Genomic DNA, 26,165 nt, shown 5'->3' on the forward strand with positions numbered 1-26,165 from the left:
CCCAGGATTAATCTTTGATTTAAGAGAGCAACTTGACAACACTTCCTCATCTTGTTTAATTGAAAAAGTAATTATTTCAAATTTTAAAAACAAATTTCATTTCCCCATGGAGACTAACACTGTTCATTTTTACCGTCTGTTTTTCTCTCCAATAAGAACATTTGGGGCATGACTAGTGGAACATCACACTGTGTGAACCTCAAATGTGTATGCCCTTTGTCCAGTTGATCATCACTTTATTTTTTTATCTGAACAAGATACAGTAAACTTTAAAAATATGCAGCTGCATCCTCTACAAATAGTCTGATGAGTGTTGTCTTGAACAGCTATAACCGGCTTGTGATTTCAACCCGAGATGGGCTGTCATCTCATGTGGTATCTGGGAGAGGGAGAAGCAATATGGGCAATATGTACTTCCCCTGGGAAAGATTCAGTGTGCAGAACCACTCTACGCTATTGCAGTAACAAAAGGAAACAACCTCCTTTTCACTCTCCCCGGGCTCCTGCCATTTGGAGCCCAGTGAAAGAGAGAAATAGGACAAGAGGTTTCTCTCTTTCCATTCTCCCTCAAGCATGCAGCCACTTGGAAAAGAGAGCTTCATAGCAACAATAGGCAGTTTCTCACAAGGGCCAGATAACAGCCTTGCAGCATGCAAGCAGTACAGAGCAGCTGCCCTGGGGAGCTCCAGAGAAGAAAGGGCCTTGGAGCAAGAGCCAACAGCAGAAAGAACCAGAGACATTAATTCAGCTCAATAAACCAACTGAATCACAATGTCGAATGATCCCTAGCCCTTACACAGGTGAATGGAGGAAGCATGGAAGGATTGGTTATTCAAATATCTTTTCAAATACTTTACAGTGCTTGACTGTAAAGATTCCAAATTTGAGCTGTGTGGTTTGCTTGTGACTGGTGAAACGGGGAACAGAAACAATGGCACATGATCTAAGCAGGATTAGCATGCATGCACTATTGGCACTCACAGGCGTGACTATCATTTTGCTTAACTGGAATCAAACCCAGGACCACCAAAGTTATGAGCATAAGCCTCTAGCTCAAGCTACAGGGTTGAATCACCTCAGTGGTAGCTGTAGCAGCCTCAGTCTCTATGGGTCAGACACAAGCGGGGATGCAGCAAGGCATACACTGAAAGTGGGTTACACATGCTTGCTTAAACTTTAATGTCTGCAAATTCTTGTGCTTGGAACTTTGAAATTCATTTTCTGCCAGTAAAACTAACATTTCCAGGGAATGCAAACACAAAGAGGCACAAGCACAGTTCTATTTATTGGCCCAGGTCTACTTTGTTGGCCCTATTATTCTGACATAGTGCCCATGGAAACTGCTATTAAAAGAAAACTGCAGTAAATCAAAATCTTTTTTGTTCCTGATCCCACTAACAAGAGTTTAACAACTAAATTCTGCTTCAGCAGAGGGTTTATTTTTAAATAAACCTCCTAAAACTGTAAGTTTGGAGCATCATTCCCTTATTTTCCACAATGCTTTAATCAACTCATTAGGTATTGTGTGACCTAGAGAAGGAGAGAATCTCTAAAACCAGTCACCATGGTTTTCCAGATTCCACCCTTTGTTGTTCTTGCACAACAACAATCTGCCCAAAGCAGGCTGGACTGGTGCAAATTGGATGGGTCTTGCACTGAATGTTGACACAACAAAACGCAAAATGAAGAGGTAGGCAATGGTATATAATTCCCTTGCACTCCCAGTTATTACAAAGTCACAACAGACCCAAACATCAGCATGACCAGCCAGTCCCAGGGAATCCAGCAACTTTTACAGGCAGAAAAACGTGCCAAAGACAAACTAGAAGAAGCCAAAAAGAGTAAGTATCTGGCCTGGGTTTATTGTATTTTCCCACTGAATACTCATTAGATAAAAACCGCAGTATTTATTTTTAAATGTTGGGTTCTTTTTCCTGGCCAACGCAGCTGAGCTGCCCTGGAAGGTATTGCAATTTGCTGCTGGTTTAGCCCAGATGCAAATTACTAACCCCCAGAGCAAATGGGAAGCAGGAAAGGTATTGTACCTGTCAGCGCCACTATCTAGCCCTAAATGAAGTCAATGTGAGTTTTGCCAGAGTTAGGGATACAGAGTTAGGCCCTTAGTTATGATAACTTAAAGCTCGTGGCTGCTTACTTTTGATTTGGAGGAATTTTTTAAAAAATTAGTCAGCCAAAAGGAATATTTCCAAATCAGGAACCCAGATAATTGATAAGCATAATTATATACATGCACTTAAACTGTGCCCATACTTAATCAGGACCTAAGATGCCAGGTGCACTTACCCTGCTGTGCATGAACATACATTCCTACTGTCATCACCTCAACCACTGCCACACCACATGGGATATTCGCAGAGCCTTTTTAGCTTAAAACACCTTCCAAACCCCTTGGAGCCAGAAACTGACATCAGAAAGCTAAGTGCTTCTGACAGTGCTGAGGCACTGGGATTAGCGTTAGAGTCTGGAAATACAGAAACCCAGCTATTGTTTTGTCAAAGTTACAAAACATGTATATTGATCAAGTACCTGCTTCATCTATATTATTTTTAAGCAAATTATGTTTGTCTCCTCTTTAAGAATTATTGGTGAAGAGGAAACAACTAGAACCTGTCCCTGTCGTGAACTATTTTATTATTTAGTATCAGAAAGAGGGCAAAAGATAAGACCTTTCTCTAAAAAGGACAAATTTGAAGTACCAGATTCACTCACAATCTAAAGAAGTGGGACAGATTTTTGTCTGTACGCTAAATATTGCAATCTGTGCCTATTAGTGTAAATGACAAAACTCTCAATGACTTAAATGCAAGTAAGGTCAGGCCTTAGCAAGATTCCCATTTGGGATTTCTAAGATCTAGTTTACAAAGCGATTGTGTACCCGTATGGTCATTTTGGTTAGGCGGATGCTTTTTTTACTGTAATAATTAAACTGGGACAGCCCCTAGTGTGCACACAGTATAGCTGGTGCTTTATATGGGTATAACGTATTCTCCTTCCCTTACAGGAATAGCTATAGTAGTGTAGGTATAGTCTACAGTAGAAAAGGTTGCTCTATTAGTATAGCAATACCAGAAAAACTTCCCAGTATAGACACAGTTTTTACCAGCAAAAATGTGCTTTTGGCAACACAGTTTCTAGCAGGTACCCAAACAAAATAACGTATACCAGCAATCAGATTTTTTTGCCAATATAGCTGCATCTACACTAGGGCTTTTGCTGGTATAACAGTGGTCTATCCATGGTATTTTCAGAATTCTTCTATGAACCATAATTTAAAGCATTATAGTTTTTTATTCATTGTTTGAATGTCCAGGTTTCATACCAGTAATTTAACACAGACCAGATATACTAGTCTAAATCCAGAATAATTTCAACAACTCCAAAAGAATCACTCTGGATTTAGACTTATGTAAATGACAGCAGAATTTGACTTATGGTTGGAAAGCAATAAAATAGAATGTAAACAAAAAACCCAAATATTTCTGAAACAGTCATTTAAAAATTCTAATGTATCTGTTATAATTATCACTTAACAGGTAACCTGTGCACATAGTCATTTGTAAAGCAAATCAAGCATATTCTGTTTCAATTCAGAAAACACCAGCTCTAAGCCAATCTGTACCAGTTAACATCAGAAGATCCTGCTCACAGGTTGGCAATCAGCAAATCTTAGTTTAAAGTAAAACAGTGAACTTGTCCTATCTGTTCTAATGCAACCTTTTCTATGTTAACTGTAAATATGACCTACATTGAAAAACAGCTGTTGTGCAACTGCTCCAGTGGATTTTGCAAAGGGGATAAACAAATGTCCTCTGGAGCCTAGAATGAGACTACCAACTCATTGCATACATCCCAGAAACAACCTTTGAACCCAAATCTCCCTTTAAAATTCTGCCACCTTGTCTCCCCTATTTTCACTAATAATTACCCAACTCTCAAAAATAAACATGCATTGTCAGAGCAGGGATGTCAGTCCACCAAGGCTCCTTTTGGACAAAACAAGAGAGGAAAAAAACACTAATAGAAATAAGTTTTTAAAAACAAATGATGTATTTGGCCTTTTCTTGGTTAATATCTGGTATATATTTCATGTAATATAAAAACTGCAAATACTGATCCACTAACCTATATTAAATTTTTATAAAGTGCGGCATATCCTCCTCAAAATGAGTATTCCAAATACCTACATAACAGACAATTTAATGTGGTCTTGAAACTAAAATGTTCTATTTTTTTTTTTAAGAATGACACTTTAGTGCTTGGCAAATTACAATCATGTCATTCACATGTAGAAACTTACCAGAGAATCCTCAATTATGTATTTGAAATGTCAAAGCCTATTTGAGCAAGGCAGCTTTAGTTTAATGGAAAGTGAGATACAATTTTTTTTTTTTGATTAAAGTAAAATGTGGCATTTGCAGAAATGACCAATTTACCATGATTTAATTTTTATGCATGACCTCACAAATCTGCAGCAGTCCTAAAAATCTCACCAATACTTTACTAATCAAGGCTAGTATATTACTATTAAAGAACTACTGCACCAAGAGTACATTTTTTTCCTGACGCTATTTAACAATACTTTCCAGCTGAATAGAGGAACTGAAGACTAATAAAGGGCTACCGAATCACAACAGGTGAAACTGCAGCCTGGTCAGCATGATGGCAGTGCAGTGGGGTGAGAGCCCCCTCTCGGCACCACCTTTCAGGGGACGGGAGCATCACAGAAGGTGAAGCAGCTTCAGCAGAACTGCTATGTCCCTTCCCATACAGGTGGATGAGAGGTGGTGGGGAGTGGGCAGAGCCAGTGCTCTGTTCTGCTGCCTATGCTCCCCTCCCCCAGTAAATGTGCCCTTTCAATTAAATTCTCTTGGTGGAAGATCTGTTTGTTGTTGCTGAAGCTGGTGGCCATGGTTTTTGGTCAAAACTTCAGGTCAGCATAATTATACATTTACACACACACACACCATGTCAAAATTATTTTCACTATATTCATTGATTATTTTTGCCCCTCCTGAAATGAATATAGCAAATCTCTCTTTGTCATCAAGTTGGCCTCCCTGCCTCCAGCTATTTCTAGCTGACGCTTCTCGGTAGTCTTGACTGAATTTAAGTTTTGTGCCACCACTAAACATGTAGGACCAGAACCACTGACTTGAGCAGAGCTGTATTGATTTACATCAGACGAGAATCTGACCCATAAAATCACCTGTATCCCTGAACAATAGGCCTAACTTTGAAAAGCAAGACTTGTTGTGCAGATAGGGTAGCAGACAAGAGTTTATGTTAGACAAACTGATTCATTAATTTTCGCTTGCCTCTAGTGAAACAGCAGGTTTAGATCTAGTTAATACTTAATTTAATCAGGTGCAGTATATGCACTATCACATACAGAGGCAGCAATGTACACTAGCAGCAATTCACCCGCAGCTCTTCCAAAACAAAGTCACTGGTGTGCCATGACCAGTGGTATCATGGAGAAACTAAATGGCTGCCACTGTTAAGTGACAACCAGTGTGTGGCAGCAGATACGGTATATCTTACACATCTTACTTACTAGAACACAGTAAAAAAATGTCAGGTTTTTTTTTTTCTTCGTCAGATTAATTGCCAAAACCAGATAAATCCAATTTTGTAATGTGTCTTAGTTTATTTAATATGGGGTCAGGAGGGATTGTTTGTGACCAAATGTGTAACAAATGTACTAGAGATGGGCCCCAACTGGAACCCCAAATTTGAAACTCCCCCAGACTTAAGGGTAGCTTAGTTTGTTCTCGAGATCCAAACCCAGATTGTGAGTGATGTACATCAGCACAGCTCCCATCAAAGTCAATTGGAGTTCTGCAGGTTTACATCTGCTGAGAACTTGGCACCCTCGTTTAATTATTAAGGGGTAGCTCTATAAAGCTTTAACTGGAAACCCAGATCTGAAGACCTTCAAATTTAGAGGGGTTGTGTTTCAAAATAAAGACCCAACCTCAGCTCCAAATTCTGTTGCTCAGGCCAATCTCAAGCATTTACATGAGTCATTCAGTCCATGCTTACTGCTTCTGGATATTTGGAGCAGTAACAGAACCTGATGTACCAAGGTCTGATTCAAGAAATACAACCTGTGGAAAAGAATATACTTTAATCTTAAATGGGTAAAAAAAGGTCCATCCTCTGCCCTTCTCTACAAACTCCTAGGAATCTCCAGTGACATGTGGACTCTGACAAGTGTAATTAAGTAAACGGAAAAACATTCCACAAGATGCGCTGAAGTTCAGTAAATCCACCAGGTTATACACTGTGTATTGCTCCTTCTGTATAAAGGCTTTCTATAATCACACCTGATCTCTCCTTGAATCCTACAATAAGCACATTCAGTGAGTCAAGTAGCCCATACATCAATACAAAGCTTTAAAAGGAATTTAGTGTGTTTGGTATTTCTCTGCTTCTAAATCTATTCACTGAAATGCTGGTAGTGACTTGGGACTGGCCTGCCCACTGAGCAGATAATTTACCCCAGATCAGTCATTTATACTTAGAATTTTCTTGAGTTACAGACCCATTAAAAGCACTTTTTCTGGAAAACTTCAGATTAGTTTTTGAGCTATGCTTAGGAGAGTTCTATTACTCTGTTACATCTGACATGGCTTCATCTGTACAGAACAACGGAAACAAGTCCACGGTAGCATGCTGTAAAACAGAAGAAATGAACAATTGCCTCAAGCCTGGTGCTATTTTCTGAACTGAATCATGTACCAAAAGTGGATAGTTCGGCCCTGAATGTATTCTTACTTACACCAGTTTTACAACAGTGATTTCAGTGGATTTACTCCTGATTTACACTGCTGCAACTGACATTAGAATCAGGCCTTTAGTGTCTAGCAGACTCTGCGAAAAATGGCATTTAAGGATTACATGCAGGGGAATTTTAGTAGGATAGATTCAAAATGTGGCACATATCTTGGCAAGTTTCACTGTAAGAGCAGATTAAAGCTGATCAAAACGCTTAATAATGTATAAAGGCCTGGCATATTTAAGGGTAGTGGGGGAGGGGTTGTGGGATTGGCTGGTTTTATCTTAGAAATATGAGGAACATCAACTCTTAGCGCTCTGCTTTTGCTGGAGAACTTTTCCGGGGGTTTCAGAAAAGGAATTTTTTTTAACTTTCACACTTTAATTGAAGGAGTGTGCGGGTGATGAACCTTTTGCTCCAAAGCATTAATAAGTGTAAAGTTGTGAATAGGTGTAACCAAAAAAAAAAAAAAAAAAAAGATCTTTTAAACAGACTGAGACTTGCTTTCTTAAATGCCCAGCGTTCACTCTCATGGCTCTTGGCTGTGTGTGAACAAATGATTTTTTGGATCATTAACTAAAACAAAAATTGAAAATAAATTGGTTCAAGTCAACCCAAAATAAATATTTCTGGCAAACTGAAAAAGTAAAAAAATATCATTTTTGCTCAGCCTGAAACAAAATACTTAATTTGAGTGGCTTTTACCTATTTTAAATAAAGCTGAAGTAAAATTTCAAATTTAATGACATTTAAAATAAAAATCTAAACATTTTGTTTTGAAAACATCAACATGAAATGTTTCAATTTTTTGGATTTTTTTTTTTTTTGACCAAAACAATCCAGCAAATTTTATGCAAATTCACAAAATGTTTTGGTTGACCAGAATCTACAATTTTTGGCACACACACACAAAAAAAGTTTCATCTGAAAAATGTCATCGTGCTTTGCTTGTGATATCACCTTTCATTAATTCATAAATCATCAGAGAGTCTTCCAGGCATGACAAGACCAAATATAAAAACAAAAAAGACAAACCCATTTCTTTTCCCCATTGCGGATCAGCTTTAGATCTAGCATTTTATAGCTCCCTCCAGGGGAGCAATTTTTATAGTGGGGGTGCTGAGAGCCATTGAACCAAACTGTAAACCACCAGCACCCCTAGTTCCAGCAACTATGGTTCCCTCAGCTGAAAAATGCTGGTTTCCCACAAAGTAGTTTGTGGAGAATTTGTAGGATCCTGTAGGGATTAGGGGTATTTTGCCAAAATCCTATAAAACAAATACACATATAAACATCAAATTCCAGCAGTTATCACAAGTTCACCACTTGTTTCATGTTCCAACTCCATAAGCAACATGTTTCTACTATTTTTTTCTCTTTCCTCCTACACATAGCATCCCGTCAGACCCAGGAGTTACATATATCATATCCAACTCTGCAATGATTTTACATGCTGTGAGTACTCATTGACACCAATGTGACTGCTCACAGTGTGTAAAGTTAAGCATGTGCATAAGTCATTTCAGAAAGGCCTTAGTCTTTATTACAACCTAAGGCCCACTTAGCATAATACAGTAAAAGCTGTGTTATCCGTCACTTTATCCACCAGAAAGCTCTATTAACCGGCATTTCTGATATCTCCCAATACAAAGATTCAATCTAGTAACCAGGACTAGTATACTGCCCAGGAGGTTATGCAATTGCACATTCTGCATTCTACTTTTATGCAAAAGAGGCAGAAGACAAGTAAGCAAGCTGGTATCAGGGATTTATTCAAAAAAGCAGCTTCCAGGATGTGTCATAGGGTCATTAGATATTTCGGCCCAATCTCCTACACCTTCTACATCTACAGTGATAATTGATGTTGATAATGATGACCCTGAGGCACTGCAAGATCCTGAAGTGCCTTCTGAATCATCAAAGAAAGATTAAATTATGTTCAGTATAGTTTTAATGTTAAGTGTACTTTTAGTGATCTGGGTGTATGCCATGCACTTCCCATAGTGATATGTAGTGTCATAAGATAACCTACTGTATAGAAAACTTTACCCGTATACACCTAAGTGCTTCAAGAAACCAAGCACTCTGCAGTGCAGTACTACTACTGGATTGGTAAGTACCGGTATAGTATTTAATACTTGATTCATTTTATTGTATTCTAATTCTTTGAAAATTGGTATTCCATTGGTAAGTATAACTCTTAGCTAACCGCACTTCCCCCTCCCCCACCCATTCCTAACATTCCAGATAACAAAGATTTTACTGTAATAAATAAATAAATAAATACAATCTTGATTTTGCCATCACTTTCATGTTTCCACACATTAGTGCACAAAAGCTGCTTTGATATCCTCTGTGTCTTAATCACCCACCTGTGCATTTTACAAATTGAAAGGGGGCCGGGCAATAAAATGTAAATGTTGCATCTTAGTTTGCTAGTGGCTGAGCTGTATCTTCAAAGTGCCTTGAAAATTTGCCAGCATTAAATAGAATCCAGTTGGTGTGGACTGAAGGGTTCCTGGCAGCAAATCAATACAGCAAATCTTACAGAATAATGTCTCTTCCAATCAGTGACAACTCAAACCTGTTCTCTGGTTGCTACTGTTGCCAATTAAACAAAGATAAGTATTTTATTTAAACATGAAGCAGTGATAAGAAATTGTCATTTATGTTGTGATAAAGAACTCAGTTGAAAATGCCGTATGCTATATTGTTGACAAACCTACACATTTTTTATGATTGTTGTGTACTTGTGGATAAGAAGGGCACTTTAGTGACTTAGGAGCACAAATTCTATTGACTTTCAATGGAACTTGTGTTCCCTAAGTTATTTAGGCACTCCTGAAAAATCTTACCAGTAATCCACATGCAATCAAAACTCTCAAGTACTTTACTGGGGATTCAGTACATGGAATACTATGCTGTGTAGAGACAACCATCTCTTCAGGCACAATGCTAATTTCAAAGTAATCCTATGTTTCCTCTCTCTGTCCAGGAAAGGGAAAGAGACTGAAGCAAGCCAAAGAAGAAGCCATAGCAGAGATAGACCACTATAGGTTACAGAGGGAGAGGGAATTCAGGCACAAACAATCTAATGTAAGTAAGAAGCTTACATACATATTTCACAGAGGGTCTGATTCAATGTCCATGGAAGTCAATAGAGAAGGGGAGGAAATGATTCAGTAAGCATTGTATTAAGTCCTTACTGTAGATCCTTTGTGTATGGTACACTATCAGCTGGCCAACAATTCATAATGACTAAATTTACTTATTCACTGAAAATATTAGCGATGGGGCTGGACTGCAAAGTTTGGCTCTTTTCACAGACTTCAGGGACTTTTGGATCTGGGACTTTGGACCTAAACCTTTCTAAAATTCAGGACTGTTCAGATTCTGGGGATCATTCAGGCCCATCTCTTGGGAAATACCGTATATACTCGTTCATAAGCCGAATTTTTTTAGTAAAAAAGGGAAGCACCAGAAAAGGGGGTCGGCTTATGAACGGGTATAGAGAGGGAGAGGTGGGACACAGCCCATCCCCCCAACAGAGGGAGCAAGGAGGGGCAGCACAGCCAGTAGAGCCAGAAGGGAAGAGGTGGGGCCAGAGTCTCTCCGCTTCTGGCCATGCTGCTCTCCCCCCAGCCTCCGAAGCAGCTGCAGCTCCGGGGCTGGCAGGCTGCAGCCGTGCCACTCGGTCCTGCCCCCCAGAGCAGGCTGTGGCTGTGCTGCCTGGCCTGCCAGAGCACACTGCAGCCATGCCGCCCGGCCCAGCCCGCTGGAACATGTGCGGCCGCACCGCCCGGTCTGGCCCGCCAGAGCAGGCTGCAGCCGCACTGCCCAGCCTACTGCAGCAGCTCCAGCCAGGCCAGAGACATCCTCCCCTGGCCCTCCCCAGTTAAGGTGGGAAGGAATGGGATGGGGAGAGTGTGGGGGTCCCGGGCTAGGGGTGGGGTCATGTGGGTTACTCCCCTGACCCCCAGCTTCTCCTCCCCAAAAAATGTCCCCACCAGTTGCTGTCCTGGCCTGTCAGGGTAAGCAGCTGGCGCGCCGGGACACTTTGTTTACTTAGGTTTACCTCCGTGCCTGCGGACGCTCGAGGTGAAGAAACCATCCTAATGGCCCGGGAGCCAAAGTTTGCTGACCCCTGAATTATAGGGTCGGCTTATGAACGGGTCATAAAAATTTTCCATTTTTACTTATCCATCTTGGGGAGGTTGGCTTATAAACGAACCAGCTTATGATCGAGTATATACATATAATGCACATATTTTTTAAAAAGTGCCTTCAGTTTCTCTTTTTTAATGCCAGGCAGATTTTCTATTAACATCGGAGCAGAAGCTGGAGTAAGGTACAATTTTGGTTGCTAACTAATATACAAAGAGTTGAAGCTGCAGTGACTTATTGATGTCAACGGGGATCTTTCCACTGACTTCAGAAGGCTTTGGGTCAGGCCCTTTGAAAAGCTATTGTGTTTATTCATTTATAGTGTTGGACAAAATTTTACAGGCAGAACTTTTTTCAGTAAAAAATGCAGATTTGGCAATACCACAATGTTTTACAAGTTTGTGTTTACGTTATCAAAGTTTGGTTGCAAAAAACAAAACAAAACAAAAAACAGAATTCTGATCAAATGTGAACATTTTGTTTTGGAAAATTTTTGGTTTGAAATGACTTTTCATTGCAAAATTTCCTTAATTTGTTTATATACATAAAAATCCAAAATGATCTTTCTTTTAACTTTTTGATTCACCAAAAAGTTGAAAAATTTTCATTTTTGGTCCAAGCCAAACAATTTTTTTTTTTACTTTTTTAAACTGTCAGTGAAATGAAAAATCTATTATTTATCTAGGTTCTGATAATTTAATCTTAGCTTCCAACTATGCACACAGCAACATCTGTTCAAAACTGATTTTTTTTTCCATTACATTTTTCAGAGTAAAACAGTAATCTGGCTGGCATTTTTGCACCTGAATTTCTGAAGTTTAGTAAATTTTAGATATTCCATCATTTTGCAATTTTCTTTGCTGTTTTCATGAAGGGGTATCACAAACTATTCTCTTTGCTTTACCGGACTTCCTTTTTTGTCTGATTCCGTGTAAAGCTACAACAGCTGAATGGGGCGGGGAGGAGAAGAGGAAGTCAAATTTATCAGCTTGTCACTTCAGCCAGAGTGTCAGCTCCAAGAGATAATGTCACAGTAAAGCAGGCAGACTTGTCCTGCACATACTATTTCAGATTTTTACTGACAATTTAAAAAAAAGGTAAAATATCTTTCAGATGTGTTCACCTTCAAGCCAGAATGAGAGAATCTGTCGTCTGATGTCTGAAACAGCAAAGGAGAAAGAAATTTCTCTGTGCATCACTTTGAGCACAATTTTTTCATTACACCCACAATTAGCACATTGAGCTAATATTGTAGATTGTGGAGTGAAGCAGTTTACACAAGAAGCCAAGAGCACATACGGCTCTTCCAATGCCAGCATGTTGTAAACAATCATTACAGCTCTTCTTCACTTTCCCTGACCCCATTATGTCGGACATTTGTCTGTCCCAGAAGAATGACAACATTATTAACCCAAGCCTGGAGGGCAGTAAGGAGGTCAGTGCCAGAGCAGTGGTCACTGACTAGTTCATTGTGCTGGCTCATGTATTCCTATGCAAACATTTATAATTCCACAGTTATTACAGCCACATTTAAAGTTACCATTGTACTTAGCATCTTGAATGTGGCTCGTTAGAGACATGTTGGACTAAATTCTGTGCTGACTCACACCCCAGCCACAACATATCAGACCATAATAAACAATAACAGTAAACAACAATTAGTGTTGAATAAGAGTGATAATTGCTAATATCCACTTTAGCAGTGTGCAAAATTTGAGCACAGATCTGGATCCAAAATTTGCCAACCGGGCCTATCTTTGTTACCTTTGTAACAGACTAAATCAACTCTCTCCCACGGATTCTAACTTTGGGGTGTACAAAATCCATTGCTGAATTTTGAGACTCTCTCTCATAGTGAAATAATACTATGGCCCTTCCACATGAGGATCTCCAAGAGCTTGATAAACATGAATGAATTAAGCCTAAGAAATGGGGTGTAAATAAGTGCATAATTTACCTGGTTAATTTAAACTACAATGAACGGGTTGCACAACATCCTTAAGGTATAGCACCTACCTATGGAGATACAAGGCCTGATGCCGATCTCATTCATATCAGATGTAAGATTAGGAGCAACACTATGGAAGTCATTGGTCTGACACTGGTGTAAAATCCTCAAAGTCAAAACAGATCATAACTTAAATACAATATCGAATGAAGTTCAATAATATGAAGGGTTTGGAACTCAGTAGCAGAAAAGAAAGAACATGAAAAAATCCAGGCAGAAATTCAATCATCGATTAACTTAAAATACTGTATTTTTTTCCTATGGTGTGAATTAAGGGGAAGGGGTCCCTGGTGTGGAGGCGGCTCCGCCTAAGTGCGTAGTAATGCTCTTGAGCATTTTCCATGGGGTTGGTTTGGAGACAACATCTAGCTACTCTGAATCTGCAGAAAGTTCTCTCTATGGAGATGGCTCGTTATGTGGAAGGAGTCAGATCTTTCCCAAGTAAAGGCCCTCAGGGTTTGGCCCAAAGTTAAGATACATATAATGCTAATTAATATCCTCAGAAAAATAATTATTACAGATAATAATAATCCCTTTAAAATTTTATGTTTCCTTTTATTTCTCTCAAACTAGCAAAAGTTTTAATTCTATATTATGGACCAATTGCTTACTAGATGCTACTTAGAAAACAAATATAATTTCAATGGAAATCCTTCTAAAGGAGAATCTTAATTCATTCACCTTGTCATCTTTGAAGGCCAAAATTGGGCTGAAGTCACAAGGAAAATGAATTTAGTGATATTAGGTGAGCGACAAGAGACCACTGATTTGGTTGACTTCATATACCCTCTACACACACATAACATGCATCATTTGAAAGCTTATTATGTCTACTTTAAGATGAGGTATGATGTGGACCTGTCAAGTGGTGCTATTACCATAGAAATGAGAAAAAACAATGGCACAATCAACACGTTAAAATGACCACTTTGAAATATTTGCATTCGTTTCTGGTAGTTTAATGACTCTATGTACTATTTCAAACATAAAATCAGATTTCTTTGTGACCTCAAATCATCACAATAGCAATCTAAAGGGTAAAACAAAATGTAATAATAAATTTGTATAGAGCATTCAGGGCCTCAAATGCAAAAATCACAAGCCATAGAACAGAGTTGAATTGCTTACCTGCAAACATTTGATTTGCAGTATAAACTGCATACACATCAGCATCAACAAGAAGCTCTAGAAATCCTGCATCTCCCCAGAATTTCCCAATACATGCTATAAAACAGCACAGAGTACAAATCATATTGGTACCAAGTTCATTTGAGAGAGTCCATTTCTCTTGCCGAGCAACAGCATACAGCTGCTGATTCTTGGTGTCAATGACATGCTGCTATCCTAGAGTGGCTGACATTTCAGCACTGTAGGACAGACTGTGGCCCTGGCAGCTGTCTTGGCATCCACAATAGGTGCATATGCAACTGCTGTGTAGGTGCTTTTCTTTGTTGCAAGCTATCAATATCATTTGGTATTGGCAGGACATCACGAGGTAGTAGTCTTAAAGACACCAGGAGAAATCTCGGACAGTTCTCATTGGTAGGTAACAAAAGTTTATTTTCTCAAGTACTTTTTCATGGCAAGTCAGTTCTGGACGTGTTCTAGTTTTTCAAATGCTGCACACTGCATCAGAGACTCTGATTACCCGGGGAGACTAAGTGACTTTTCTTTCCCAGGGTTCAGTGAATTTCTCATGATGCTGGACTATCTGCAGTCTGTTCTTGAAATAGCACTCTAGCCACTGAATAGAAGGTATTCTTTCCATCACTGGTCTCTGTGTTGATGTCTATACTATCATCTCCTTCGTGGATGAGATTTCCACCAGCATGAAGTGGTTCAATTCCATTTGGAATGAGCACACTTCCCTGGAGTCTTTCTACTTCAGTTTTTGCAGCATTAGTCATGAATCGCCTTAGCTCACCATAATGGATGCAGAATCCCTGAAGATGTTGTATGTCAATTAAATTGCATGACCCAAAGTCATGTGTAGCTAGGCTTATGTGTAATGGTGTGATAATTTTGGAACCGTTAAATACTATGCACTGCGCAACTGAGAAGCAACTCCTCTGACGGTCTTCTGAGGTATGACACTCATTGCTGGCTGAGTTATATGCCTCTTTAGCCAGCAACCAAAGGACAAACTCCTGCACTAACTGGGGTACAAATGCAGCTAACCTCTGTAAACTGCAATCACCTGGCTTTGGATAATATGCTGAGGATTTCATTTTGGCTATTTCAGACCGAAGGACTGAAGTAACATTATGCAAAACCACTTGTTCATTTGAAAGCTTTTCATCAGGCTCACTCACCAGAAGAATATCTTTAAAACATTTGGATGACTTAAGTTCCTGCTTCAGATGACTAGCAGCTTAGATACCATCAGCTAATGTCATTGCACTGCACAGAATGATGGTAGACATGCCTTGTCCATGCTGTGCGTGGAATGAATTTGCAAAACCGCAATGTTGTTTCTAATCTTACCTGTAATTTGGGACTGGAATAGCTTGCAGTTTCTACATCCGAAAGAAGTAGAGCTTTATATCTTTGTAGCAGCTTGGACCGGAGAAGAGCCTTTTTGTTTCACATAAGATCATTGTCTTCTCTTCAATCAGCTGATAAAATGCAGTGTCATAAGTGTAACTAGATGGTTTTGCTCTAAGATTTATTTTACATAAGTAGGAAGAAAGGCATGTTGAGTGATACAGTGCATCCTTAGCAATCAAGTCTTCCACACATAGTCTGTGCAATATGGCATCATCTCCTCTTTGAAGTGCTGCCTCCCTTACACTGGTTGCTCTCTCAAATGTTTCTAACTTACAAAATTTCTTATTTTTCTTGTGTGTTTCTCTCAAGTAAACAATGGACCAGGATCAAACACAGGAGGATGTGCTTGCTCTAGTGGCTATCGAAGCACGTGAACACGATGCTCTCTGCTCAGATTCAGAGTCTGTTTTCTTTCCTGGGTTCAAAACATCCCGGACATGTGCCAAATTTAACTTGCTTGTGTTTTTCCAAAAGCAACCTTGGTAGCACATTGCCTAAACTAGAAAATTCATCCAGTCGCCAGCAATACAATTCATCTCTCCTGGCTTCTGCTGGCAGCATCACAGAATTCTGTGCAGCACTGGTGGCTTCTGACAGTTTTGCATTCTTTTGATTTTTTTGACAAATAGCACATTTTTCAATGTTTGTGGGAAGTCTTTTTCTCTTTGACATAAGCTTTAAGGGACTTGTATCCTCCACATCTTCATATATTTCCCTATGGAGGTAAAATTTCCAAGGTATATTGTTAGTATTATCACAACCACTACCACCATTTCTCATTTGTAGACGTATACAAACATGTGCTAAATTCGATATAGATTAGATCTATGTTAGTATCAAAATTGCCATTTCCATTTAGTGAGCACTTGATTGACGCCCAGCATGTAGCTGTGTATTGTCATCTCTAACATTAATACTGAGCTGTGAATAATTACATTTAAAAAGCTAGATTCTAGAATATTTCAATGGCTTATACTACATGCATAGGCATGTACTACATGCATATATCAAAGGGATTAATACCAAGGAGGGAGAGGAATTATTTCAGCTCAGTAGTAATGTGGACACGAGAACGAATGGATATAAACTGGCCGTGGGGAAGTTTAGGCTTGAAATTAGAAGAAGGTTTCTAACCGTCAGAGGGGTGAAATTTTGGAACAGCCTTCCGAGGGAAACAGTGGGGGCGAAAGACCTTTCTGGCTTCAAGATTAGGCTTGATAAGTTTATGGAGGGAATGGTTTGAAGGGATAACGTGATTTTAGTCAATTAGGCATTAACGTGCCATCGCGGGTAAAATGAGGGTCCGGCTGTAGAATCTTGCCTGTATGCTCGGGGTTCTGCTGATCGCCATATTTGGGGTCGGGAAGGAATTTTCCTCCAGGGTAGATTGGCAGAGGCCCTGGAGGTTTTTCGCCTTCCTCCGCAGCATAGGGCAGGGGTCGCAGGCTGGAAGATTCTGTTGTGGGTGGGTCAGCTTTTGTGGCCTGCATCATGCGGGAGGTCAGACTAGATGACCATATTGGTCCCTTCTGACCTTAAAGTCTATGAGTCTATGAGTCTATAATTACAAATTAAAATCTCTACCAGGCAAACTATTTGCTATATTGTATGTACAAAAGCTTATAAATGGAGGAGCATTACATTAGGAATTCACATGCATTTATATCCACCCACTATGCAGTATAAACCATTGGCACATAATCTGCTACTACTGGTGCCCAACCTTCAGCAAGAGACTGACTTTGTCAGCAAATTTCAATTGAAAATATAGGAGACTACTATAATCACTTGTGAGACACTTTGACAATTCAGAATATGCAAAGCAAAAACATTTCATGTAAGTATATTGCAGTATGTTGATATTCACCCTTTTTATCACATGCTAAACAGCATCATCATTTCTGAAAAGAAAAACAAACTTGGCCATGCAAAACCAATATATATTTTTAATACATTGTCATTTGCTAGCTTTGACCAATAAACAACACATTGAGGTGTTGAAATTAACAAACAGTATTTGTGGAACTGTGCAAAAAAAAGGACATTCAATTTGGGTACCATTGTTTCACTTCACCTTCAGGCTTACAGCAACACATGACAGCTCTACATCAGACCTCATCTATAAACACATAAAATAAACTTTCCAATGATATATGATGAGGGTATGTACATTAAACTCCAAAAATATGACCCTTTTTGGAGAATTGCTGCTCACCTATATCATCCCTTGTATCTGTGACCATTGGACCACATCACACAACCACAACACAATTTGCCCCAACAAGTAGCCTCTGCTCAAGAGAACCACAGAACTGAAACAATAGTAGGGTTGTGCCTTGGAACCACAAAACCTACAATTCATACTGTATATTGCTCCTTTATCACACCCACAGGGTGTTCTCTTTAGCTCTGGGTAGCTACTGTATATTGCACTATTTTTAGAATTATCGGCAGCAACAGCCAGGAGAAAAACTGGAACTCATATGGAAAAGCCCTATAGATTTTAATACTGATGACAACAACTGGATTCTATAGCGATCTAATAGGCTATCATTCTCTATTTATTTCTTTTCCCAAGTTTTCTGAGCCATCCTACAGCAGGGAATATAATTTTTGATTAAACTCTTTAGGACTTTTCTATAAGGGAAGGACACTCACAGGAAGTTGGGGCACTGGAGGGATGAAGTCACAAATTTGGAATGTGTGCATCTGTTTATAACATAACCTTGCGAAAATGTTCAACTAGTCTAGAAAGAAGGGAAGGTACAATTACATTTTAAGCGAATGTCCTAATATTTACTGTGCCAGAAGCTGTCTGGTATTTGGCCAGATAAGAAAATGTAATATTAAAAGGCCTCAAATGAGGCCTATTGAGGGTTATACATCAGTAACTATTGAAGACATTTCAGTGCTTTAGAAACAGAAAGGCTTCATTTATTTTATTTATTTATCAGGAAGCATTCCCATCTTCCACACTTCAAAAGCCGTGGTTTTCATTATTTTTGTGAACTCAAACAAACCTATCAGTGATAGAACATAGTGGATTAATCAATGAAATGAAAATATTCAAAAAATGTTATAGAAGAGAAAAAACTCTTAGTAGAGTAAACATTGTACCCAACAGTGACATTGGAAATCTGCACTATGTGGGGATGTGTTCCATTACTAACGAGTATCCAAAGAGTCCCCATTAATCCTGTTTATTATGTTTATGGTTTAATCTAGTTTAAACCTGACTCTTACAGAGCATTGTGAAAGGTTTGCATAATGTTTATGTTCGGGGATAGAAAAACATTCTTAGACGCTGCCCCAGCTACAGTAAACACGGCTGTGATGTAAGCCTTTATTTTGCTCATAGGGTTTCTCTTGTTTTGCCTTTGTAGATAATGGGATCCCAAGGTAACCTCTCCACTAAAATAGAAGAGCAAACAACAGAAAAAATCCGAGACATCACCAATACCTTCCACAAGTACATGGAAAACATAATGAAACAACTTTTGAACATGGTATATGACATCAAGCCTGAAATCCACCCAAACTACAGAGACGCAGTTTAAATCCCATTGTTGTGTGCATTTATCAACAGAAGGCACACTGTTTTCCTAGTAACCCAAATCATCTTCTCCTTTATGGGATTGTCTGTATGTGAAAGAGAAACACTAAGCCCAAAGCACACTGCCACACACAATTTTTTGGGGGGGATAAAATTCTACGAGGTTTCACAAGCATTTGGTGGAATGGATTTGTTTTTCCTATTGATAGCTATTACCCTGTCATTTAAATAGTAGAAAGCCGACAACAGCAGAATAAGTGATTATTTGACACTGACAGCTTTTTAGTGGGTGTCTTTATTTCTTTTCTTATATAAAATGTTCTGTACTACTTAGTGTGTTGCATGAAATCGTTTGTCCCAATCTTTAGTACATTTAAAATTATCAGATATGTGATAATGTTTCATTTTACTTAAAATTAAAGAACTTCTCTCTTGTTTTGAGCAAATGGACTGTGTTGGTTATGGGGATTATAGGAGTAAGCTCTTTCAGTTTCCTGTATGCATTTGCAATGACCTGTCTAGAATAATGAGACAGACAAGGTGGGTGACCAACACAACTACAATAACGCTACATGCAATAACATAGTTCATATTTCCACAGTGGTGGCTCTTCGTAATTTGTAAAGTGTAAATGGCACAATATAGTTCTGGCTGATTTTACATATTTGCCTGCCCATGCCACTCTCAAAGAACTGTCCTACTGTTAAATTGCACCATATACCCTACAGGTTTTACTTTAGGTCTGAAATCGATATAAATGATTTATACTAATAATGAAATAGCTTTAGCTCAAGATACATAATATATATAATGTATTTTTTTTGCTTAATGACAGATATTCTATTCTATAGAATATCTGTCATTAAGCAAATAAATATATATTTATTTGCTTAATATATAATGTATCTTGAGCTATATATGTATATATAATGTATCTTGAGCTAAAGCTATTTCATTATTAGTATAAATCATTATATATATTTTATATATATATAAAAATAAAAGGTAGGGCTGGTTTCTGCAATCCTTACATTGAATAGTACCTAAATCCATGAGGAGTTTCATTCACTGAAGTCAAATTACTTAGGGCCAGATCCTGTTGCTTTTACATTGGGCCAGATTCTCCCATCTTTACTCACCTTGAGTAGTACGTGAGTCCTCAAATAGCTCCATTGATTTCGTGGAGTAGAGTACTACTCAAGGAGAGAATAGCCGAATCTGGCCCATCCTGATCCAGTCCCTTAGCAGTCATTGGGAAAACTCCCATTAACTTCAATTGGATTTTGATCAGGCTCTATGTCATAAGCCCAGCTGAAGGCTTGTTTTCATTAGAAAATTATGTCAAGTTAGATCATAACCTAAGGAGTTGCAATAACTAGCAAAACAATTACCATGACTTTTTTTAGTCTAATTAGACTGAAACAAGTTGTGTTCCACTTCATGTCAGTGGGTCATAGGCAAATCCTTCTTCCAGTTAGGTTTACCCAGGTGACATGGCATTAAACACAGCTTGTCTCTGTGCAGAGACACTGCACTGCCATAGTAAACTGTGTGTCAGTTAAGGCTGTGTCCTAATTCTATATAATCATCTAGTGAAAACAAGTGCTGATTATTTCATTTTCTGTGGTTGCTTATGCTCTGTGTATACAAGCATACTTCAGACATTAAAAATTATGTCTGTTCTGAATTCCAGACTAAGAGAATACTGAGTATCAAGGAAAATGTTTTGTGGGTGGCTTCTTAGCAGTTGCTAACAGAGCACTTATTCTGCTGTTTCAAAATGAAAAGATACACTGATTTGCTAGTGGAATGAAGATATGGTGTGTGTTAAAACAATTCAGGGAGAATGGTATAAGACAATTTCTTGTAATGGTTGCAACTTAAAAGTGTGGAATAATAGTTTTCAGAAAGCTTAAAGCTTTTCAGACAGAGGATTATCTTCTGATTTCAGTTACTCTGGTGTAATGCCAAAATAAGTACAGTGATTTTAGTGGAGGTCAGGTACTTCAAATGTACACTGGATTAACTGAACCTGGTGTACAATGTAGAGGATAACTAACTTAATTGTACAACTCTAGACCATAGGGGAAATTTTTCCTCATCTCAAGTAGAGCCTGATCCAAAGCCCAGGGAAGTAAGTGGAAAGACTCCCCTTTATTTGAATCGGGTCCCTACAGATGGATTGCGAAGCATGTGGATAGATTTTTTTTTAGCATTTTAATGATACTTTGTAAAGTGAACCTTCTCTTCAGGAAACAACAAGCACTGAACCTAAATGTTTCCTATTCAACTAAGCACATTGTCAACGAGGCACAAGTGCAAATCACAGGAGTGAAGAAATAAATGTATAAATAAATTGTAAGAGCCCCACAGCTGTGAATGTGGCAACAGTTCAGATTGCATCATGCATTCCCCCAAGAGACACTTTTGCACCTGTATAGAGAAATCTATTAAAGTCTGCTCTGAGTGACTAAGGGGACATGATTACAAAAGTAATAAAGATCAAGTGTTAGGTGCTGCCATATGGGCGGAGGATGAGTGTAAGTGATAAACAGTTTAGGTGGATTGAGTAGGCCTCGGAAGTATAGATGTATGGTGAGATGACCCAAGAGGTAAGCATGTATGAGTCCTGCAGATGTTTTGAGGAGGACATCAATGGCATAGCAAAAAGCACATGTTCTCCTCATGCCCTGCCTCTCCCCCTCCTCCTGTGGCTGTGCTGATGTTTTGAAGAAGGGAGAAGAAACTGTTTAAATTCATTGATTCCTTTAAAAAAAAAAAAGTCATTCAATTTTTCTCCAAATAAATTTTGTGATACTTATGTCCAGGTTCAGGATGTCAAATTTGGAACTTCTGCTACTGCTCCCCTGGGCCGCCACTCATCTCTCACTGACACTTGCCATTGTGTTCATGGTTTTTCCAGCTTCTTCTCTGGGGTGACCCATGGCCCTCCCCACTGGAACTATGTACCTTCTAAACAAATACATGTAGCTTTTCAGTGTTATAGAGTCAGATGCAGAATCGAAGGTGTCACAATGTTGTGTCCATTTCAAGCAAAATTGTGATAAACACCTATTGTATGGATGACAGTGGAAAATTGCCATAATTCTGTGGATGGCAACCTGGGAAACATAGCAGAAATAGTTGTTCAAATGGCCTGCAATCTGAAACACACCTCACTTCAAAAGCTCTGCACAATTCTGCTTCTGCTTAGAACTCTGCTATCATTTCCTCTTACTCCTGCTCTTGCTGTACATGCTCAGTGCAAGTCTACCCTTCCCTCTACTTCTCCTTTCACTCAGTTTTGTTTCTTGTCCTTAAGCCACCCTTTATGTCCATATATGTTCTAAATGACCCCCCCACACACAGACTTACTTTATTCTAATCTCTACTTAAAACACACTTATTTTGTGAATCCAACATAGCCACAAATCACCATTCAAGTAAATAAAAGGTTGTTACAAGGAGGAGGGAGAAGAATTGTTCTTCTTAACCTCTGAGGATAGGACAAGAAGCAATGGGCTTAAATTGCAGCAAGGGAGGTTTAGGTTGGACATTATGAAAAACTTCCTAATTGTCAGGGTGATTAAGCACTGGAATAAATTGCCTAGGGAGGTTGTGGAATCTCCATCACTGGAGATTTTTAAGAGCAGGTTGGACAAACACCTGTCAGGAATGGTCTAGATAATACTTAGTCCTGTCTTGAGGGTAGGGGACTGGACTGGATGACCTCTCAAGGTCCCTTCCAGTTTTATGATTCTATGATCTACTATAATCTTTAAACTTGGGCCTTCATTCTGCCAGGTAGTATATTTTGTGTCTATCCTGTATTGTCTGTCTTGCTTTAGGTCCAAATCCTTCTTGGGCTACTCAAGTAGTAGCAGAGACATCTATGGGATTGTTTGTGTGAATAAATAATCCCATACAGTGCAATTCCCTTGGGACAAATCTCATGTCTTTCCCTGCGCATTGCACAGCACTGAGCACACTGGCAGCACTCAGTAAGTGTGAGGCTTCCCGTGTAAATGATACAGCCACACTGCTGCTCTTCTTTGCCCCAAGGGAGCACTGACACTGAATATGTTCTGTTAAGGTCTGCTGGACTCTGTCTTGAGATTGCACCTCCTCATTGCAACTCACAGGTTGTTCTCAATTAAAAAAAACAAAAAACAATAACAGCAGCTTTTTACTAAACAGTTTTACCTCTAAGAAATCTGCCCCTAAAGTCTCAAATTTGCTCTAGGGACACAGTGGGAGATTAGTCCCAGAGGCTTCAAATCAGGAAAGCAATGAATCAGTTGGGGCTTAAGCATGTGCTCAAAAGCTTTCTGAATAGGATTGCTTTCCTGGATCACCAAGAAGAACCATCTGTCACATAGAGAGATGAATTCACAATGAATAACTGTTTGACTCTTGAGAGATCTGAACCTTGGAAACTCATGTGCTTTCTCTGTAAATTTGCTCCAGTCCATGTTCACTGCAGGACATGGAAAGAACAGTTCTCCTCCCTCTGCTAGATGTACAGTTGTTGTATCCACCAGGCAAGGTATTAACAAACTTTAACAGAACTTTATTTACAGTGTAAATCTCTTTACCAAGCTGTAACTGCACACTCTCTAACTCTCCCAGCCTCCTCAACTCCTCCTCCCTCCTTCCTGTCCTTTCAGACTCCCAACAGCCAGTGCTCCCAGTTCTAATAATACAAGCAGCATCTAAACACCACAACAGTAAAAGCCAAATTAGCCTACTGTGATTTGTCAAGATATTATGCTTTGGTGTTTTAAATGAACAGAATAAGGTTCAGGCTGCATAACCAGAATTCTGAACGGCCAAGATGCCGCCGTCTGAATTTTCAAGTACACAGAAAATCTCCCATGGGACACAGAAATGTTAATGGTAAACACTCAGAAAGAGAATCACTTTCTCCTAAAACTGAGCAAGAAAAAAGAAAACAGTATTGTCCCTAAAACTACCACACATTGTTTCGTTTCTCTGCTTCACCACAGAGCTCCTGCCTACTCCACCTCTTCCTCTTTGGCTTCTAAATAAATGTTTAAAGACAAAATGCACAGATCTTGTGGAAGTGATATGAGAATCAGTATGTGGACATAGAAGGCAGGCAAGGATTTAATACTACAGAATACATCATGAAACGTTTGATATTAAAAAGCACAAAAATCCAGCTTTTAATAATTACATTTCTAAAGCTGAGCAGATGAGGTATTTGCCCTGCAGAGAAAGGAGTGGTAAGGAAAAATATGCACCAATAGGTCTCCGACCTATTATTGGAATGTTGGTGTACTAATATGATGCAATTTGGTGTATTGCTGAGCTGCATTGTATTAAAAAAAAAAGTTTGCCCACTAAACAACAGTAGTATGTGAAGTGATTGTTCAGTGGTGTTTAGCAGAGCAGGGAGTAAGAGTAAATAAACCAAGGATCTGCTCCAGTTTCTGCCATTGACTCAGTGTGTAGCCTTGGACGAGTTATTTGAACTCTGTGTCACAATTTACCTATCTGTTAAATGGGAATAATACTCCTCCAGCATCGTAAAGCACTTCAAGATGCTCTAAAAAAATATTGGGCCCAATACTGCAAGTTGCTAAACACTCAACCTCAAGTTGCTAAACCAGAGGATACTCGTGAGGGTTCATCGCTCACCGGCCCCTCCATTATTACAACGACATTATCATCTTCATAATGACAACATTAACAAGAATGTAACGTTGCAAACATTTATCATCTTTCTAATCACTAGATCTTCAGCTGATGTACACTGGTGTAGCAGCATTGCTGCATTGCCAGCTAGTGCAATTTTGTCACAAGTCCACAATATAAGATGCTTTTTGAAACATCACAGTTCCTAGATTCATTCAATTAGAGAGGGATCTCTGGTTTCATTTTGTTTAAAGTAAGTTTCTAGTCCTCAGGGTTGCAGAGAAAAGCGTGAAAATGTGACCAAGTGCACCCTCAAGGATCAGAAACAAGAAGGGAAATAGAAAGAACCCGGCTGTGGTTTTGTATGTTTGTTTGGTAATCTCATGCTTTTTAGGGGCCTGGCTCATGGTTTTTGAACATTTGGGGTGGGCAAACCTGCAGTGTCTTTAATGAATCTCTGTCAATTTACACCAACTGAGGATCCGGTCCTTTGTGTCTTTCCAAAATATAGCATAGCATAGATAGAATAGTACCAATTGGAACAGCAGTTACAAGTGATCCGTGAGAATACCAACTGAGCAAAACAAGTACCAAATCAATTAGAATACCAATTACGAGACACCAAGCCAATTAGAATTCCACTTACAAACCCAATTACCAATTACAATGCCAACTGCCTATTTATAAAATGATAAAATATAAAACTAATATAAAAATATTGACATTAAAATGTTTTGATTGACCCAAAATGATTTTTTTTTTTTTTTTTTTACAGACATTTAGTTTCATAGGAAATTTCAAAATTTTGAATTTTTGTTCCTGTTCAGAATGATGTTTTTTATGTCAGAGTTTCTCTCAGAACAGCTCTAGTGATATGTCTGCTGCACTCATAATGTTCTAGTATGCTTCATGACATCCCTTTCCCCCTACCCCAATCCAATTCCATCAAGAAGGACAGTTGCCCTCCCCAGCACACTGCACATTTAGTAATATGGCAGAAATTCATAGAATCATAGAGCTGCAGGACTGGGAGAGACCTTGAGAGGTCATCTAGTCCAGTCCCCTGAACTCATGGCAGGACTAAGTTTTATCTACACCATCCCTGACAGGTGTTTGTCTAACCTGCTCTTAAAAATCTCCAATGATGGAGATTCCACAACCCCCCATGGCAATTTATTCCAGTGCTTAACCAACATGACAGTTAGGAAGTTTTTCATAATGTCCAACCTAAACCTCCCTTGCTGCAATTTGAGCCCAGATCTTACAATAACATTGATTATTAATGTTTAGACTTTGAACACAAATGCAGAGCACAGGATGGGCACTTAGGGGGATGTTTGCAAAGGCACAAAGGTGTCTAACTCGCATTGACTTTCACTGAGAATTGGGTGCCTAACTGCCATTGGAACCTATAAAAGTGCCCCCCCTTATAATTA

General features: G+C 39.0%; 1 protein-coding gene across 1 annotated transcript; it reads left to right on the forward strand.

The window, feature by feature from the left end:
• The first annotated feature begins 1,759 nt into the window (after window positions 1–1,759).
• Window positions 1,760–19,075, forward strand: ATP6V1G3 (ATPase H+ transporting V1 subunit G3). Its single transcript, XM_065410003.1, has 3 exons — window positions 1,760–1,841; window positions 9,795–9,895; window positions 18,902–19,075. Exons 1-3 carry the CDS (start codon window positions 1,760–1,762, stop codon window positions 19,073–19,075), a joined length of 357 nt encoding a protein of 118 aa, XP_065266075.1.
• Window positions 19,076–26,165: the final 7,090 nt, after the last annotated feature.

This window comes from Emys orbicularis, chromosome 8 (assembly GCF_028017835.1).
Source record: "Emys orbicularis isolate rEmyOrb1 chromosome 8, rEmyOrb1.hap1, whole genome shotgun sequence".
In the NCBI taxonomy this organism is placed as follows: domain Eukaryota; kingdom Metazoa; phylum Chordata; order Testudines; family Emydidae; genus Emys; species Emys orbicularis.

Coding starts and splice junctions, on each gene's coding strand:
- ATP6V1G3 (XM_065410003.1), top strand. CDS start 1,760: ATGACCAGCCAGTCCCAGGGAATCCAGCAACTTTTACAGGCAGAAAAA. Junction 1,842..9,794: donor ACTAGAAGAAGCCAAAAAGA/GTAAGTATCTGG, acceptor CTCTCTGTCCAG/GAAAGGGAAAGAGACTGAAG. Junction 9,896..18,901: donor TCAGGCACAAACAATCTAAT/GTAAGTAAGAAG, acceptor TTGCCTTTGTAG/ATAATGGGATCCCAAGGTAA.